The sequence below is a fragment of the Paramisgurnus dabryanus genome, chromosome 1 (genome assembly GCF_030506205.2).
Source record: "Paramisgurnus dabryanus chromosome 1, PD_genome_1.1, whole genome shotgun sequence".
Classification (NCBI taxonomy): domain Eukaryota; kingdom Metazoa; phylum Chordata; class Actinopteri; order Cypriniformes; family Cobitidae; genus Paramisgurnus; species Paramisgurnus dabryanus.
The window spans coordinates 54359947-54378696 of record NC_133337.1 but is presented as its reverse complement, the minus strand read 5'-3'; the positions used below and the strand labels follow the sequence as shown (position 1 = coordinate 54378696).

At 39.8% G+C, this 18750-nt stretch overlaps 1 protein-coding gene across 1 annotated transcript in view; it reads right to left on the bottom strand.

The window, feature by feature from the left end:
- The window catches only part of odad2 (outer dynein arm docking complex subunit 2), a 69712-nt gene that overhangs the window by 23498 nt on the left and 27464 nt on the right, over positions 1–18750 (bottom strand). Inside the window, exons 10-15 of the mRNA XM_065242812.1 lie at positions 15848–15994; positions 15514–15723; positions 13756–13989; positions 12262–12372; positions 11938–12092; positions 827–1069 (exon numbers count right to left, since the gene is read on the bottom strand). Of these exons, the coding sequence (XP_065098884.1) occupies positions 827–1069; positions 11938–12092; positions 12262–12372; positions 13756–13989; positions 15514–15723; positions 15848–15994 (1100 nt within the window). The remainder of the gene's footprint in view (positions 1–826; positions 1070–11937; positions 12093–12261; positions 12373–13755; positions 13990–15513; positions 15724–15847; positions 15995–18750) is intronic.

The following is an 18750-nucleotide window of genomic DNA, read 5'->3' as shown; positions in this document are numbered from 1 at the left end:
ATGGTCGTTGTAAGAAGTGCTCTGCAGTTTATTCAAACTGACCACATTGAGACAATTCATGACCTCCACCCTGGCCACAGCTATGAGTCTCACAGCAGGTAGAGTAAACAGATCTCTGGGCCCTGTTATTACAGCACTAAGAGCCGAGGGCTCTCACCCTGCGTGTGCGGTGTGTGGACCTCGGTCAAGCTGCACACCCCAGGGCCCGTCGGATCCTCTGAAGAAGAGGTTAACATGGATCTTTTACAGAAAACAGAACAATGCATTGTCATCCAAAACTCAGCCAATGGCAACAATGAGAGGGAATTTAGGGCCAAGGTTAAACACCATGAGTGTTGTCAGTTCCTGGACTGTTTTTGCACAACTGTTCTAGGTTAACTACTGTAAGAGCACAAAACTAAATCTGAGAATATAGTTTTCTTGTAAGCAAAGGGAAAATGTGCCAATAGAATGAGAAGCATAGATTACTGTGGGTATCTAGTTATTTTAGAAGTCTAAAGCAGAGGTGTAAAAGTAAAAAAGCATTGACTTAAGTGGATAGGTAAGATCAGGAGCAACTGCCACCTTTTTTAAGATGTTGCATCAATGCTAGATGTTAGTAAATCCAGCAATACCAAAGAATGTTTAGTATAAGAGAGAGGAGGCAGACTACTAGACTACAAAGAAAAGTTTTTTTATGGAAGATTTCAGCCAATGATTGTTCATCGTGGAGCACCCTTCATTTTTAAGAGTGCATCATTTATAAGTAGATCAAGCTGAAAACACCAGCACTGTAAAGTTGGCTATAGATGAGTTAATTTACACATATTATCTAATTGAGACTTACGTCATGTTCTCAGGGTCAGTGGCACAGGCTCCCACGGCCCTTGTGACGTTGATCAACAGGGCCTGATTGGTGCCGGTGAGAAGGTTGACCAGTGGTTGGATCCCACCACTCTTGCGGATGGTGGCAAGATTCTCAGGTATTTGTGCACATTCACCCAGTGCTCCTACTACATTAACAAGAACCTCTTCGGGTTGGTCTTTTAGCAGAGCTACCAGAGTCTCCAGAGCCTTATACTCCTGAAACCTGCAAGAAAAAGAGAGAAAAGAGAAAAAAATAATTACTCCTATGAAAATGGTGCATATGAGTCAACGTAATTACAGTACTTTTCAATTTGATACAGTATGACCCGTGCAAAGACATCAATAGCTAATGCGGCAGAAACATACATTTCTGCCAAACAGTTAACAAATTCTTGTTGCTTGCGCACAATTTGCAGTTCTGTTTTAGGAAAAAAGTTTTATCTTTAGCAACACATTGTTTTAAATGGTTCTCTGTACATGAAAATGAATGCTATGAGTCAAGCATGAGTTTTGCGGCCCCCCCAAAGAGAACTTGGGCTCTATTTTAACGATCTGAAACGCAAGTGCGAAGCGCAACGCGCAAGTGAGTTTGTGGGCGGATCTTGGGCACTGTTGCTATTTTCCCGGCGTGAGAAATAACTCTTGCGCCGGGCGCAAATCAATAAGGGGTTGGTCTGAAGTAGGTTCATTATTCATAGGTGTGGTTTGGGCGTAACGTCAAATAAACCAATCAGAACGCTATCCAACATTCCCTTTAAATGCAAGGGCGAAAGTTCCATGGCGGGTTGCTATTATTATGACGGATTTACCATGCGCACGCCAGGAGCGGTTAACAGCCGAGACGACCTACGTTCTTGTAAGAGCAGTCAAATACAGAGAAGTTGTTTTGTATGGGGATTGGAGAAACCCGCCCAAATCAGCGTAGGTTAAACAGGCGTGAGAGGAAATAGCCACAGTCTCATCAGCTGGCAACCCCATCGTTGCGCCAAGCTCTACAATGATGTCAGGAGACGGGGGAATCCCAAGCTTGCCAGCATAAATCGGGCACGCCGTGTAACGGGAGGTGGATCTGCCTACACATGACTGACGCTAGCAGAGGACATCGCTGCGTCCACCCTCACCGCTGAAAGGGTTTGGGGGCTTTGAAATCGGACCCAAGAAACGCAAGCAAGGTCCAACCCCAAAGTACACTTACAAATCAATTCATATACATTAAGGTTTCTTATGAAAACATTTTAATTATTATTTACATAAAATAAACGTAATACAGCCACACAACAAACTTATGAAAATATTTTAATCGTTATTTGCATGAGAATTTTTTAACGCAGCCACACAATAAATAAAAACTATCACCACAATGCTCACCACTATGATTCCCCTTATCTCGTGTGTTAATATTTTTAAGTGTAACAATTTATGATTTGCAAAAATAACTGTTGCATCTGTGTAGATAAGATGCAAAGTGTATGCACGTTGTGCACGCTATACATTATGGTCAAGCATGCGCCCTTAAAATAGCATAATGAACAACGCGCAACGCGCCACTGACTTTAAACTTTTTTTTTCTGGTCAGTGGCGCAATTGTTTTTTGAAACTGCAAAATAGCATCAGGGATGGTTTGCGCCGCAACACGCCTCTTTTTTTGCGCTGAACCACCCAGGGAGCGCAAGTTCATTCCCTAGTTTGCCGACGTGCGTCTGTGGAGGGAAAAACCCGCTGTGCGCCGGTGCAAAATACGAATGATACATGCGTCACTGACAAAGTCAATTGCGCTGGGTGCAAGATAGGGCCCCTTATGTCATAAAACATTCTAAAACTTAGGGACAGATTTACTAAATGGGGCAAATTAGCGTGAGAGCACAATTCGTGAGAGTGGTAATATCTGTAGGTAATTTACTAAAAAAGCACAGATTAAATAACACAGGCGCAACAGCTGACTTCCATAATGACCAATGCAATCTACTAACAGCGGCGCAAATTAGTTCAGGGTCGCAAGCAGAGGTGATGAGTGGCGAGTGATCTACTAATGTATGAAGCGCTTGAGTTCAGCACCACGGACATCACAGCTAACGAAGCCATAGGACACTGAAAAAGTTTAGGTGAAGGTTTACAATAAGTTTTGAAACACCTTGTGTGACTTCTCCTAGTGACTCCTCTTTTGTTTCTTCCAGCAAATAAAATACATGGCTTGGCAAACAATATTTTTGAATAATATGTTCCTGTGGCAATCATAAAAACTGATACATGTTAAAACAATTCTCTGCCTTGTACCACATGCTCTCTGATGTCTCTTCTATCAGCTACAATTTAAGTCATTTTTAAGCGCAAAATGATTTAAGACATGCTTTTTCAGGGGTTAAATCATGGCACAAAAACAAGTAATGCCACGCATGCAAACATTTGTAAATTGAGTAGCGTGAATCATTTAAATACTCTCCTCCCAATTTTGCGTCTGAAAGGGAAACTCCTAGAAATGCATATGCAATAAGGTCAGTCGCAAAAATAGCTAGACCACATCTGGCCTCTTAAAATTTTAACTAAAGAAAAAATTTTATTATACAACGTAGTGCTGTTGGTTAGTAGCCTTATTTTTCTGAGGTTTAATACACAGAATGTATAAACGTATGTATTTTATAAAATGTCATAAAACTGGGGACCCCCTGGCACAATCTCTTGGCCCCCAGTTTGAGAACCACTCGTGTAGCAAGAGTCTGCAAGAACTGGGACATAACATGCAACGGAAGCAAACGTTGATGCATTGATCACATTGAGATTGAGAAAATCTCACACATTGAGAACATTCAGGTATTTAAAGGGATAGTTCGGACAAAAATGCTAATAAATACCTTCCGGTAGCGCCGCCATCTTAGACACCTCTGTATTCAGGAGAGAGTATCATCCTGAATGCGGACGCGACTAAGATGGCGGCGCTACCGGAAGGTATTTATTTTCGTTAAAAAAGTTTTAAATATGGATATTTCTACAACAACACCGCGCGGATTACCCTCAGAAGACCTTTGTTTATCATCCTGGAGCCGTTTGGATTTAATTTGTGAAGGATGGACGCATTTTTTTTGGACTTAATGGGTGGACCCCGTAACATTACATTTAATCAACTGAAAATTTAAAACATTTTCTAAAATATCCGAAAATGTGTTTGTCTGAAAAACGATGGACATATGCAACTCGGACAGCTTGGGGGTGAGTAAATCATGGGTTTAATATCGTTTTTGGCCGAACTATCCCTTTAAAAGGTCCCATATTGTCAAATTTGAAATTTGTCAAATTTGAAATTTTTCTGAGATCTAGGGGCTATGTAAGTACTGTATAAGTTTCAAAACATTTCACAGTCAAATTCACACAGCCTGCTTGAAGTAGCAGGGATTTTTCACAAGCTGTTGTGACTTCCGTAAAAACGTGACGTCAGGAATACTCAGTCACCGCTTTCAGTCATCACCCCGAGCACTATCATCATTTCATGCCCCACCCTCTTTTTTGCCAAACAAACCTGCAAGGAAAACCGCACCATGTCGAGGAAACGCTGTTTAATTGATGGATGTCAGGAAACCTCATCATTGCACAGGCTTCAACATTAATATACGAGACCACGATTAATACTCATTTATCGAGAAATTCCAAAACAATTAGTTTAAACTTATCTGTCCGTTCTTAAGTTTTTAAGTAGGGCTAAACGATAAAACGCATGCGATTGTCACGCACATCTTATCAGTAAAGTCAGTTCCTTGATTATTGGTAAAGCGACATCACCTGCTTTTATGATGGCGCTTTACTACAAATCAAGGAACTGGCTCAAATCGTTGCTTATAATTTGAGAAGCAGTGGAAAGTACTCAGATCAATAAAAGAGGAATAAATACAGTGATGCCACAACTTTTCCCACACTGCTCTCAATATGCATTTACTCTCAATGACCACATCTTCTAGTTTGGAGGAAGACAGAAAGAGCATTTGGTGCGACTCTGGCTATGTTTTCCAAGTAGTGGTAAACTACAGTAAACATTTAAAAGGCATATAATGTGGTCACAGTGCGCCTCAACAAATCTCTGATGTACTGTTAAGCTATATGGCTATTTTTAATCCCAGCTACGGTTTTGGCTAAGCAGCTCCAAACCCATTGTAGAGAGTGTCCAAGGTCATTTGGCTCCGGTCAAAGTCCACCAAACATTTTCTTAGTAAAACAGAAATTAAAGAATCAACTGCCAAAACTTAAGGCCATGAAGAGCAGAAAAAGGCAAGACCTAAGTAAAAACGGCATAAAACAAAGATGCCATCACTGAAGGTGTTATCAGTATGCTACATTAAAGTTATGGAGAAATTATACACATTACCTTTGATAAATGGACTGTGAATGTTGTCTATTTTTGTAAAGCCAGCACCAGTCGGCCAAATTGGCAAGCCAAGAGAAACAATACGAAGCAGCACCGGTCAGCTGCTACTGCGAAAGGAAGGTTAAAGAGTGGGCAGGAACTGCAGCAAAGCTCAGTTTTACTATGAAGCTTCTGTCCAGCTGACTTTTTTCCATCTTTAAGAGATTTCATCTAACAGATGTTTTATGTGGGTGGTTCATTAAAGACTGTATGAAATCTGTAACTTTAGTAAAATTAAGGTATTGAAGATCAATCTGATATCAGTAACAACCAAGGATAAGGGAGTATTATGGCCATTATCAGATTGGCCATTCACGATCATCCACACATTCATTGTTATTCATATTCATTTTTCAGTCGACTGCTGTGTTCAAGTGAGTCCAAATTATCACTTGCCAACACCAATTGGGAGTTAAAATTGGCATTAAAACTATTTTAAATCTCCATGAATTGGTTTAGAAACGTTATAGGGAATTGCAGCAAAATGCATGAATTGAAATTTAATTTTGTAAATGATAACCTTTTTCACATTCAGGGTCACGTTGTTTAAATAGCAAATGCATTTGCGCCTCATTTTTGCACCCATGGGCGTTTCGGGCTGAAAATGAGGTGTGTTCAGGCGCATTGTTGGGGCGTTGCTATTTTGAGGCAACAAAAATACTACAATACTGTTTCTGTTATTTAAAGAGCGCGTTAGTAATATGTGCCTATAAACAAGATGACAACACGTGTTTGCTTATTACACAAATGCACAGCACACAAACACGTTTTTAAATATAAAAAAATAAAGGATTAAAATGTAAAAGATAATTATTCAGTCTCTTGGACATAAATGAGGACCGATTACATTAGAAGGCGTAAAGACCTGCTTCACCAGTAGCCTGGTAAATAATTAAATGTTTTGCTTTAAACATAGCCCGCATTAGATTGCTTTTGACCAATGTTTAAATTGTAGTAAAATAAAATATGAACAATGTCTTTGACTAAATTCTGATTGGGTGGGCAAGACAGACGTTTGGGTGGGCTTAGCCCATCCCTGCCCATGCCTAGAGCTGGCCCCTGGGAGGATACTAAACTTTACTGAGGGTATGTCTAAGACAAAAAGACCAGGAAACACTGCTATACAAACTCCAGCGAACATTGGCCTATGTTGTAATTATATTTAAGTTATGAGCATAATTTTCTGATATTTGTTGCCATCATTATTTTAATTTTACGCATCATTAATAAGTTAAATGGTTAACACATGCCTCTCCCAGCACACAAGTGGAGATCTTACATCTTCTGCAGTCATCACCACCTTCTCAAAGCCCCCTCAACCCAGCCCTAAACCGTTCATACGCCGGACTCTTGGCCAGCCCTCCCATCAACTGCACAAAGACATGCTGTCTGTTGCTGGCAACCCCGGCACTCTCAGCTGCTTGTGTGCTTTCAGCAAAGAAAATTAAGACGGAAAAGCACCTTAAAATTATGAGCACTGTAAAATACATGCCGAAATGATTTTGTCTTAAAACGCCTCTCAGGCCGTGATTGTTTCTGAAATGGCACGCTGCACTTATACTGAGACCAGATGGACCGAGAAAACATTCCCCGGTAAATGCTAACTGACCTTGCGTTTGCCTCCATTGGCAGAATTAATTGGACAAAAATGCTTGGATGCTTTATTCCAAATACAGGGTTTGACCTTGACGCTTTAATGCCTTTAAAAAGCTCGTAATAAAACCTGTTCCTTTTATACATTTAAGTGCACATTAAGTATTCAGCAGACATTACGCTGATTTTCTGCACAGCTGACGTCCAAAACTTTTGACCAAACACTAATGCAATCCAATCGAACACAGGACAAAACAGATGACAAAACTGTTAAACAAGACTGACATATCTTTAAATAGTTTGCCACATTCAGTATATAATAAATCTTTATTATGTTTTGAAGAGAGATTGCATTGACTTTTGAAGTCTGGCTAGATTACATTACACAACTTTCAGTTGGGGTGAGTTTGTACCATGAGTCAAATAAAGTCAGTTACTATGTGACGCTTCATGACTCTAACATCAGGTCATACGCTGCCCTTGCCATGCATGTGTGTGAAAACTAGTATTTTAAAGTCAGTTCAGATTTTGAAAAGCCATACTGTAAAATAAGCACAGCATTTTGTCAAATTAACATATATTTTATGTTACTTTAACTTAACTTTAAAAAAAAAACAAGTTGAAATTGTATTCATTTGTTATGTCAACTTATCACAGGTCAAACATTTTAATAATAGGTTGAATTGACTTGCAAAACCATGTAGATTTTATTCATTTACTTGCTGTGTTTTTTAACAGTGCATGTGTTACATAAATCTGATTAGTTTTTCATATTGTAAGTGAAGAAATGTTTTATTGTAGCCAAAATTGTGTACACCAACCACTGGATTTAAATTAACCTCTGCTGGGTTATTTCAACCCTAAGTGCTGGGTTGTTATTTTTTCAATGTGGCCAACCTGTTGAATCACTAGCCAATATAATGACTTAAAGGGATAGTTCACCCAAAAATGAAAATAATGTCATTAATGATGTTTTAGATTTAGTTTGAGAGCTTTCTGACATCAATTGAAAATCTATGTACGGTATACTGTCCATGTACAGAAAGGTAATAAAAACATCATTAAAGTAGTCCATGTGACATCAGTGGGTCAGTTAGAATGTGTTGAGGCATTGAAAATACATTTTGGTCCAAAAATAATAAAAATTACGACTTTATTCGGCATTGTCTTCTCTTCCAGGTCTGTTGTGAACCATGTGCACAAGACTGCAGTGACGCTGCTGATATACAACGCTGCTGACGTGTTATCTGGTGCGCCCCAGCTTTTTTCGCCCGTGTGTTTACAGTCTGAGGGAGACGCATGCTGTAAGTTTGAAAAAAAAAATGTTCGCAAACATGTCTGAGGATAACACATCAGCAGCGTCGTACGTCAGCAGCGTCACTGTGCGCGCGAATTTGCAACAGACACAGGAGAGAAGACAATGCTTAATTAAGTCGTCATTTTTGTTATTTTTGGACCAAAATGTATTTTAAATGCCTTAACCAATTCTTACTGACCCACTGATGTCACATGGGCTACTTTGATGATGTTTTTATGACCTTTCTGGATATGGACAATATACCACACATACATTTTCAATGGAGGGTCAGAAAGCTCTCGGACTAAATCTAAAACATCTTAAACTGTGTTTCCAAAGATGAACGGAGGTCTTACAGGTTTGAAACTATTCGTTAATTACATTATTTTCATTTTCAACTATCCATTTAAGCAGCAGCAGGTTGCCAAAAGACATGTTGTGTCACTGTATACACATAAGGGACCCTATCTTGCACCCAGCGCAATTGACTTTGTCAGTGACGCATGTATCATTCGTATTTTGCACTGGCACACAGCGGGTTTTTCCCTCCACAGACGCACGTTGGCAAACTAGGGAATGAACTTGCGCTCCGGCGTGTTCTGGCGCAAACCATCCCTGATGCTATTTTGCAGTTTCAAAAAACAATTGCGCCACTGACCAGAAAAAACTAGTCTAAAGTCAGTGGCGTGTTGCGCGTGGTTCATTATGCTATTTTAAGGGCGCATGCTTGACCATAATGTATAGCGTGCACAACGCACACACACTTTGCTTATCTAATCTACACAGATGCAACAGTTATTTTTGCAAATCATAAATTGTTACAATAAAAAATATTAACACATGAGATAAGGGAAATCATTGTGGTGAGCATTGTGGTGATAGTTTTTATTTATTTTGTGTGGCTGCGTTAAAAAATTATCATGCAAATAACGATTAAAATATTTTAAAATATACGTTTGTTGTGTGGCTGTATTACGTTTATTTTATGTAAATAATTATTAAAATGTTTTCATAAGAAACCTTAATGTATGTGAACTTGATTTGTAAGTGTACTTTGGGGTTGGACTGCTTGTGTTTCTTGGCTTTCAGCGGTGAGGGTGGACGCAGCAATGTCCTCTGCTGGCGTCAGGTCCTGTGTAGAGATCCACCTCCCATTACTCGGCGTGCCCGATTTATGCTGGCAAGCTTGGGATTCCCCCGTCTCCTGACATCATTGTAGCGCTTGCGGCGCAACATCCTTGGGATGCCAGCTGATGAGACAATTGTGGCTATTTTCTCCCACGCCTGTTTAACCAACGCTGATTTGGGCGGGTTTCTCCCATTCCCATACAAAACAACTTCTCTGTCTTTGACTGCTGTTACAAGAACGTCGGTCTCCTCGGCTGTGAACCGCTCCTGGCGTGCGCCTGGTAAATCCGTCATAATAATAGCAACCCGCCATGGAACTTGTGCACTTGCGTTTAAAGGGAATGTTGGATGACGTTCTGATTGGTCTATTTGACGTTACGCCCAAACCACACCTATGAATAATGAACCTACTTCAGACCAACCCCTTATTGATTTGCGGCTGGTGCAAGAGTTATTTATCCCGCCGGGAAAATAGGAACAGCGCCCAAGATCCGCCCACAAAGTCACTTGCGCTTTGCGCACTTGCGTTTCAGATCGTTAAAATAGGGCCCAAGATGTCAAATTTAAAATGTTGTCTCTTTTTATGTTCTCATGACCTCTAAGGCACTTTAAACAACATAAGCATTATTGTTATGCTATGCTGTATTTGAAATCATTTACTGCTTTCTTGACATTATTTACAGTACACTTTACATCCCTATAATAAAACGAACTACAGTACATGAAATCTGATCTTACTCTTCAGACAAAAAAACACTTGCAAAAAATCTGCTTTTTAATCAGATTTCAAACCGACGTGGTTTGGATCAGGTACATAAAATTCTGATTTATTATGGTTGTCCAAACTGAAAATAACCAAACAAATTTGAGTCAGATATGCCAACAAATGAATTATTTGCTGCTTGTCTGAACAAAGTGCCTGATTCAGCCAAAAATATGAATGAAAGAGGAAATGTTTTGCGTTTTTTTTTATGCGGACAAAAGACCCACTCATCATCTTCTGGTTTTAATGATTTACCAGTTTGAATGTTTGACAGAATCCTTCAAATATTTTTTTAAGTATCATGCTTCAGTAGCATTCAAAGTGGTTTGTTTACTGGCCTGTTCAATCTCTCGCTTAGCTTTTTCCTAAGTTTAAGTTTCGATCATGCTTCCTGAGAGGTATTAATCCGAATCATAACAACTAAATGTTTTCACAGAGCATTACTTATAAAGGACACTTATTTGGCTAATGGGACATGAAGTGAATTGAACGTGGCACGGGGCACCTGCCTCAAGTTTCAGCAGACTAATCCTGATGTAAACTCAGGATGAGGTTTTGTCAGCTTTGACTTATGAGGTGAAGAGAGAGTGGCCTTAATGCTACCGGACCATTTGAGACACAAGCCTGCCTTTGAATTCATCTTTCAATACTATTCGTTTTGTGGTTGGTATCCGTCCAGATGGTAGATCTTCTGCAGATCCCAGTCTAAAACAATCCTATAATATTAGAAAATCCCGCTCTTATCATAAACTAAAACCATAGAGTAGATTTATCAGTTTCTTGGCCTTGGATGAATTGTGAAAATAACATGTGATCATTTATACAAAGGTAATGGAGGAATTAAATAATGTCTTCTTGAGCCCTGCAGAGTACATGGCCGCGAACGCATGCTGCAAAGCAATGTGTAAATCACATTTATATGAGAGCGCTTGTGTGACAGAACCGGCAAGCCAGATGATGATTCCAAGCCCTTTTATGTATTTATAGGGGAATATGGCTGCCTTAAGACATAACCGTCAGACAAATTACACTAGAAAATCTTATAGGGTAGTCATCATTTTCCCTGAACTAAGAGCAGATTCACACCTGGCATTATGTTTTAGTTGATCGGATATGTAGTGGATGAGAGAGATGGATGTTTGCTCACACCTGGTCTCTTTTGTCCACTTTTGACGGATTCTGTCCTGATTGAGGGGATAGTCTATATACGCATACCACGTCTCCTACAGCCTACTAATGGGAGAGCAGGTTTGACTAAACACATCACGGGTGTTTATACAATCAACACTTCATCTTTTGTCTGCGTGAAAGAACAATTCACATTCCAACAGCAAAAAGTCATCAAAAAGGATCAGAACTCATCGACAAAGTTTATAAAAACTTTCGCTCTTTGTTCAAATAATCACTTCTGCGGTCGTGCTCGCCGTAGACACACGGACAAGCGTCTGACAGCCCAGAGCGGTGGAAAATCTGAGCACTGGAGACGTCAGACGTCTCATAAAAATGAAGGTTGAATGTGATTGCCCATCTTCTGTCCTTCTCCTTACCAATTCTTTATAGTGACAAGAGCGCATGACAAAACCTGGAGGCAATCATCTAATCTCGAATTTACCTGAATCCTAATATAATGATGCATACAGAGGTAAGGCACAGTGAAATTTCTATAATAACAACTAAATCTGCAATCACAAAGGATGGAAAAGTAATCACTTTATGAAAAGGTAATAATAAATACCTATTAGTCATCGTATTTTGTCTCAAGCTTCGTCATCGTGTGACCGTGACAAATGTTTGATTATCACCTGACAAAATATACTGGGCAAAATATTTCTTTAGCTTATAAACCATATACACGTGTAATTATAGCTGTGAGAGGAAAACAGTTAAAATTTGTTTAAACGTTTAAAGAAATATTATTACTTAGCCACGTTTTCCATGCTGATGGAGCATTTCCAGATGGCTCCGGTTGTGGCGGCGAGCAACTGCTTGTTTTCAGCTTCGTTGAGCAGCACGACCAGTGGCTTCAGTCCGCTGTACTGCCGCACCAGATCACGTGTACGTTTATCTTCTGCACACTAACCCAGAAATCAAAGCAAACATGTTTCTATTAAAAGTGATTTAAGGCTATATAGAGATGTGCAATGTGTAACAATCCGAGAAAGAACAAATTAGTGTGCCATTTTTAACCCTTATATACTGTAAAAATACAGCAAACTGCGGTTGTCTGAGTGTGCACAGCAGTACCTTAAAGATAGCGCTGGCGCAGTGCATTTGGAGCTCCTGGTTGTCACAGCTGAGGTTCTTCACCAGATCTTTAATCATGCCCTCAGTCTGTATAGCAATTCTGTAGCTCATCTGCCAACACAAACATGCGGAATGACTCTCCACTCTGAACACCTACTGTAGAAACCACTCTGCCTTGCCAAACAACACTGCATTCACCGACATAGCACTTATTTCATCCTGGACTTTCTTGCTTTCTGGCTTTAAACTGCCATTCATATCTTTACACAGGTCTTTTAATAGAAACAATCTGTCAGTCAAGAGTGATGCTGCATGAATGGTATGCTACTGTATTTTAGCCCTAATTTCTATTAAACGATGCTTTTACTTTTAAATTTAATAATCGCTAACTTTTGTGCAAGTAGCTTCACAATACTTTATAGAAATACAGGATTTCGTTATAATTACGACAGAGCATAACAGTAAAATTTGACAGAGAAATTGTGACCTTGCATGTGAAAACCCAGTTTAAGTCATTTTTGTGATTTACTGTTTTCTACGTAAAATCTGCCTATTTAATGTAATTAGGATTTTGGAAAAAATAATCTTGATATCTTTAGAAAGATTAATAATTAAAGTCTCCTAATCTCCTACTCGGATTATGAAACTTTGGCCTGCATTTCATAGGCAGGGTCACAAAAACAAAAAAATTTAGGGGCGGTTCACATTTCGCGTCTAAAACAGCACTGAAAACGCAACCGTTGGTTGGTTCTTGTCACGTGACCTGTGAAAAGTAGAAATGTTTTTAACTCGATGCGGTGCGGACACGCCTGAAAAAACTAGCGTGTCACACCGTGTGCGTGCCGCGACCGTGACTCTTCTGCAAACCACGCACCTACATTTGAAATAACAAACTTAAGCGCGCAAAAGACGCGATGTGAACCGCCCCTTAAAGGGCACCTATTTCATTGCTTAAAAACAACGTTATTTTGTGTATTTGGTATAATACAATGTGCTCGCGTGGTTTATGGGGAAAAAAACATTATTTTCCAAATACCGTACATTTTTGTCTTTCTAAAACGCAAAGTTATTGTAGAAAACTGTCCCTGATTAGCCAGCTAATCTGTACGTCGTGATTGGCCTGAACACCTCAGACATCAGCCAGAAAAGTGACGCTTCTTACAATGTTTGAAAGATTCGAGCACAATGCAATGCTAACAGGAGTTAATTTACAGGCTGTGAGTCCGAAGCGGGAGGAATTATGATAATGTCAGATTTGTCTACATCACCAATCCCAGGTAGTAAACGGTTGCCTACAATCCGTGTGTTTGTTGTAGTCCAAGAAAAAAGATTTACGTTGAAGACAGTAACTCCAGTCATCGTTTATTTTGGGGTTTGTACCTTTTGCATATCGTTAACATGTACTATAACACACAAAAGTGAATGTAATATCGTGAATCTGACCATCGGTGCTCTTTAAAATTTCTAATAATAATTCTAATGAATGAAGCAAACCTCAGAAGCGCACTCCTGCAGGGTTCCCACCACAGGGATGAGCATGTTTTTCTGTGGCGATTTGAGCAGACGGGCCAGCAGAGGGATTCCCCCAGCCAATCGGATGGCTTCTTTGTTCTTGGTGCTCTTGCTGCAACTCCAGAGAGCCAGAGCTCCGCAGCGTGCCACCTCCACGTCCCTCTCCTGCTCCCTACTCAGAGACACACCATCAGGCACGCAGTCCAGCAACCCCACCTGCCAGAAACAAGTTTAGCTTGTGATATGCCTCATTTTAGTGTGCTTTCCCCTGTTAAATCTTTGATACACAGCAATACATATGTCACTCTGTCAAACATGTCATTATCACAATAACTACTGCATCTTTAATCATTATCATGCTTTAATGTGTTTCATTATCCTATGCATTTAATAGCAACTGCGGGATAGTCTTATTAGAAGTACTAGGACAAATTGTTTGTTAGGCTATAATGTGTAAATGCACATAAATGCTTTGTTTGCCTCTTGACAAGTCTTTGATGCTGATTTTTACAGTGTGCGCAAGACCTCCACCATAGTAAAATTACTGTAACCACTATAAGTCCCCATAGGGAAGTCGTGCAAGTAGGAAGCCATGTTTGCAACACCTCCGGGCAGTTATTTCAGTCATGCAAGACTTAAGTCCTATCTACAGTACTTGAATGGGGAAACCGAGATATCTCTAAAATATCTCGGCTACTATAAAAGCACAATTAAACAAAATTTCTGTAAACATTTCTGACTATCAATTAAATCTGACACAAACTGTACCATAACCTTTGTTTGTTAAGATCAAATTGCGCTAATACCATCTTTTTTGTGGTTGTTTTAGCTACTGCACACGTTGGCAAGTGCCTTGAGCGACTCTGTATAGAGCCCCTTCACCTATAGAATAGTCAGTCTTCATCGATTAATGACTTTAATCGCCATATTGAGGGTTCCATTGTCCCTTATACAAAGTAATAGAAATGTTCAATTTTGTGTTATATTGAATATCTTTGTTATAACGCACAACCACTCATTTATTGGCATCTTCAATGCACTTCTATCACTGAGCCTGCAGGATGAGAAATATAATTTCCTATCACTGCCAACACTTATTCAGCCAAACACTGAAAACTTGAAAACTCAAGACTGTGTCACACCAAAATCTACAAATGACAACATCTTTGAAAGAGCAAATTTCGTGTTTCGCCGCTCTAACAGCATTACACATGCGTGCTCTACAGAGGTGGTCTGGCTCTTAAAATGTAACTAATCTACGATAGCTACATCAAGAACGTCCGAGTCTGGCCCCGAGTAAATATACAGAGCAGAGTAACACATGAACCCTAATCATACCGAGCGTCACTCGGTCAATAAACACACATGCCAGGATGAGGGGGAGCATGACATTCAATCTGTTTTTACCTGCAATGTGCTCCCTTTGATGTTGCAATTGAAAATGATTGGGTGAAAGGGAGAGCAAAAGAGAGCCTGCCACTCAGCGTACTTTACTACAAGGGTGTCCAGTCCTGGTTCCTTTAGCTCAGTCGGTAGAGCATTGCATCATCAACGCAAAAGATCATGGGTTCGATCCCCAGAGAACACATATATAGCTTGTAATGGACTGTAAGTCGCTTTTGATAAAAGCATAAAAAACACCCCCCCTCGACAGCCTTTTTGTCTGTCTTCAACATACAGTTGATTAATTTATGGGCACAGACACACATGGGCATGAATGTTACAATCACCCTTCCTTACCAGCCTCTTGATGCCACCATGCTGTCGGACCGTCCAGCGGGCCCGTCTGAACCTGGCCACGTTGGCGATGGTCTCTGCAGCCAGGCACTTGAGATCTTTGTCAGGCGAGTCCAGGATAGACACCATGGTCTGCAAGCCGCCCAGATCTGCAATGGCCTGCCGAATCTGAGAGTTAGAGCTGATCTCCTTCAAGATTTTAAGAGAACCAATCTACCGGTAGGGTGAAGAGAATTGTAATATAAAGATAAATGTACAAAGGCAAATATTATACATATGTGTAGAAATAAATGTATAAAAATTTACAAGGTCAAATGGTGAGTCTGGATGGACTTACTTTACTTCTAATCTCATCTGTGTCCAGCAGGTTGATGAGAACCTCTAGCCCTCCCACATCTCTGATAGCCAGCTGACACGTCTCCTGGACCAGGTTAAAGTCTCTCAAAGCGCACAAAACAATCACTGTGGCTGTCTGATTTGCCCCCTGTTTAACACATACACACACACGTCAAAGCACTCATATACATACAGCAGGTCGATCAAAATTCACAGATGGATAAACAGAAACAGCTGTTTTTTCATATACTTTATTCAGTCAAACATTTGCAAGCTGTCTGTGGAGCGAGATGAAAACTGACATTGACGTGATTAGACAGAAGATGCCCATGTTATTGAGTATAAATTACACAGCCTCCATATGTACAGTATGTACGTGTACTCTACTTAATTCTTTGCATCTTTCTGAATTAGCCAGACGTCTTACTTACCCCATTTCAATTCAGCCCCCCCAAAATCTCCCATTCCCCAAGTCTTATTTTGTTGACCACATGTTGTGCATAACTGTTTGGTATTGTGACTATAAACAGGGGTGGGGAGAGATCCTTTGATACAGACTACTGCTGTGCTGTGGGTTGAAACCATAGACAATGACCTAAGTTAGCAATTAAAAGAAAACAAGCTCTAAAACGTTGGATATGATAACGGCTTGGCTTTAAAGAAAGCTCTGTTTTGACAGTTGCTATATACACACGCAGTGTTTTAGGATGGTAGGTCTTCTAAAATTGCCTACGTACAGAACACAGCAAACCAGACATGTGGCATTTGTTGGGCCAGACTCTTTAACAGATACGTCTCGCAGAGACCACTGTGGTTTCGATATCTTTCATGGCATATCCCTTAATCTCCTGAATGAGATGAGGATCCAACGAAAACGTTACAGCATTAATCATCTTTTAATCAGCAAATTATGGCTTTATTGTTTGAGGGATGACTGTTTGTTTGGGTCAAATCGCAGATCTAAGATCAGCTTCCCCCCTAGAGAAAACACCAGAAACTCTACTTCCACGTGTGTGTTTTTAATGTGATGCCTCGTTTTTCTTCCTCGTTTTTTTATGAAAAGCTCTCATGAAGGCAAACAAAGAGAAGCTTTTCACTGCGGCTGACTGCGTGCTCAGTGCAGAAGGTCCCGCAGAGGCACGTAAGCTGCTGCAGTATTGCTCACGGAGCCGATCTTTGAAATGTGACACTCAAGTCCAATCTCCTGGCAAGTGAACAAATACGCTTTCTTTATCCTAAAACGTGCAGAAGTAAAGATTTACTGAGTGTTAGAAAGTCTTGTTCAGTACATGCAGACATTAAGCAGGTAAATGACGACCACCCTGAACGTATGACAACTAGAACCCACAACTAGAAGAAAAAACTAAGCAAAATAAAACAAAATAATTACAAATGTTCTGAAAGAAGACTAAACTGAAAAGGTGAATATGAGCACAGGGAACTTCTAATTTTCAAGTTTTCTTATGTATGCAGAAAAGGTTCTCATTTAAAAGTTCTGCAGTCACAACAGGTGAATCCACACATCACTTAAATAGTTAACCTATATGTAACAATACTATATGTAAGGAGTAATTGATTGACGGCCCGGAGTCAATTATTCCGCTTATACTACAGTTACCACACCCCAAGACATTGATCACATGATATATTTAAAGGGATTCGACCGGTTTTTGTAGCTGGTTGCCAGTCACTTACTGTAGATTTAAATTTATGTTATTTACTGGCAACAGTTCGTTCAAAGTTAAATGAACATTAAACATTAACAAGTCTTTATCTTTACAAAATAAAACTAATATAACAGCCTGATGCAAAGCCATAGACTGTCAAAAAGATGAACGATGTGACGTCACTTCCTTCCACTGTAATGAATTGAAGCAAAAAATGTCCGACCATGAGCGCTGCCATGTTACATAAAAATGTCAGTTTGGAGCCAGGGCATGCACAGAAGGAGTCGTCCGTGGACTCAGAGCCACGGTATCAAACATTTGGCCAAACCCTCACGCATCCAATTCAACCACGCCAATCATAATGACACGCCCCATTTTTATAGCATCAAATTACTAGCTAAAATGAAACTGACCACAAAAATGAACATATATCAGCGTGATAACAACTACATTAAAAGACCAAAACCATCTTTTGAAAAATTTAATTGGAAGTGTAAATATTTTTTTTATTTAGAGCCGAGTCCCAATCGTTTGCATGGAGAGCGGGGTTTATTACTTGTACTGCAGCAAGGGGGCAATCAAAGAGCCAGCGGCTTCACTTTTCAAGATGTATGAGGGACACCTGTGCAAAGCATTTTGGGAAACAAAATCTAAAGGAAAAAAACAGCAAAAGGTTGACGGAGATTTCTGGTTCCCAGTATGCTTTGCATGAGGCTGTGTTTTTATATTTTTTTTCTGTAAAGACAAAGACATAGGGCCCTATTTTAACGATCTAATCGCATTGTCTAAAGCGCACAGCGCACGGTCTAAATGGGCGTGTCCGATGCCACTTTTGCTTATTTAACGACGGGAAAAATGGTTCTGAGGGCACGGTCGAAAAGGGTTGTACATATTTTCCTAATGACTAATGGGTGTGTTTTGGGCGTAACGTGTAATAAACCAATAAGAGTCTTATCTCTCAACCCCTTTAAAAGCCAGTTGCGCTGGCGCTGTGCGTAATCCCTATTTAGATGACGAACTGTCAATGTTAAAAAAGTGTTGTTTTCATTTTCATTGAAATTTAAATTTTTTGAATTAAAACCTTTAAAAGACTTTTTCTTTAAGTCATAGAAGTACAAATAGCAGGCTTTTAATTGCTGTAAATGTATTGATTTCCTACATAATTATTTTAATCTCATAAAATTATTTGCAAATATGCAAGAAAAGGTTTGTACTCTAAAAATACAAACAAGAGATA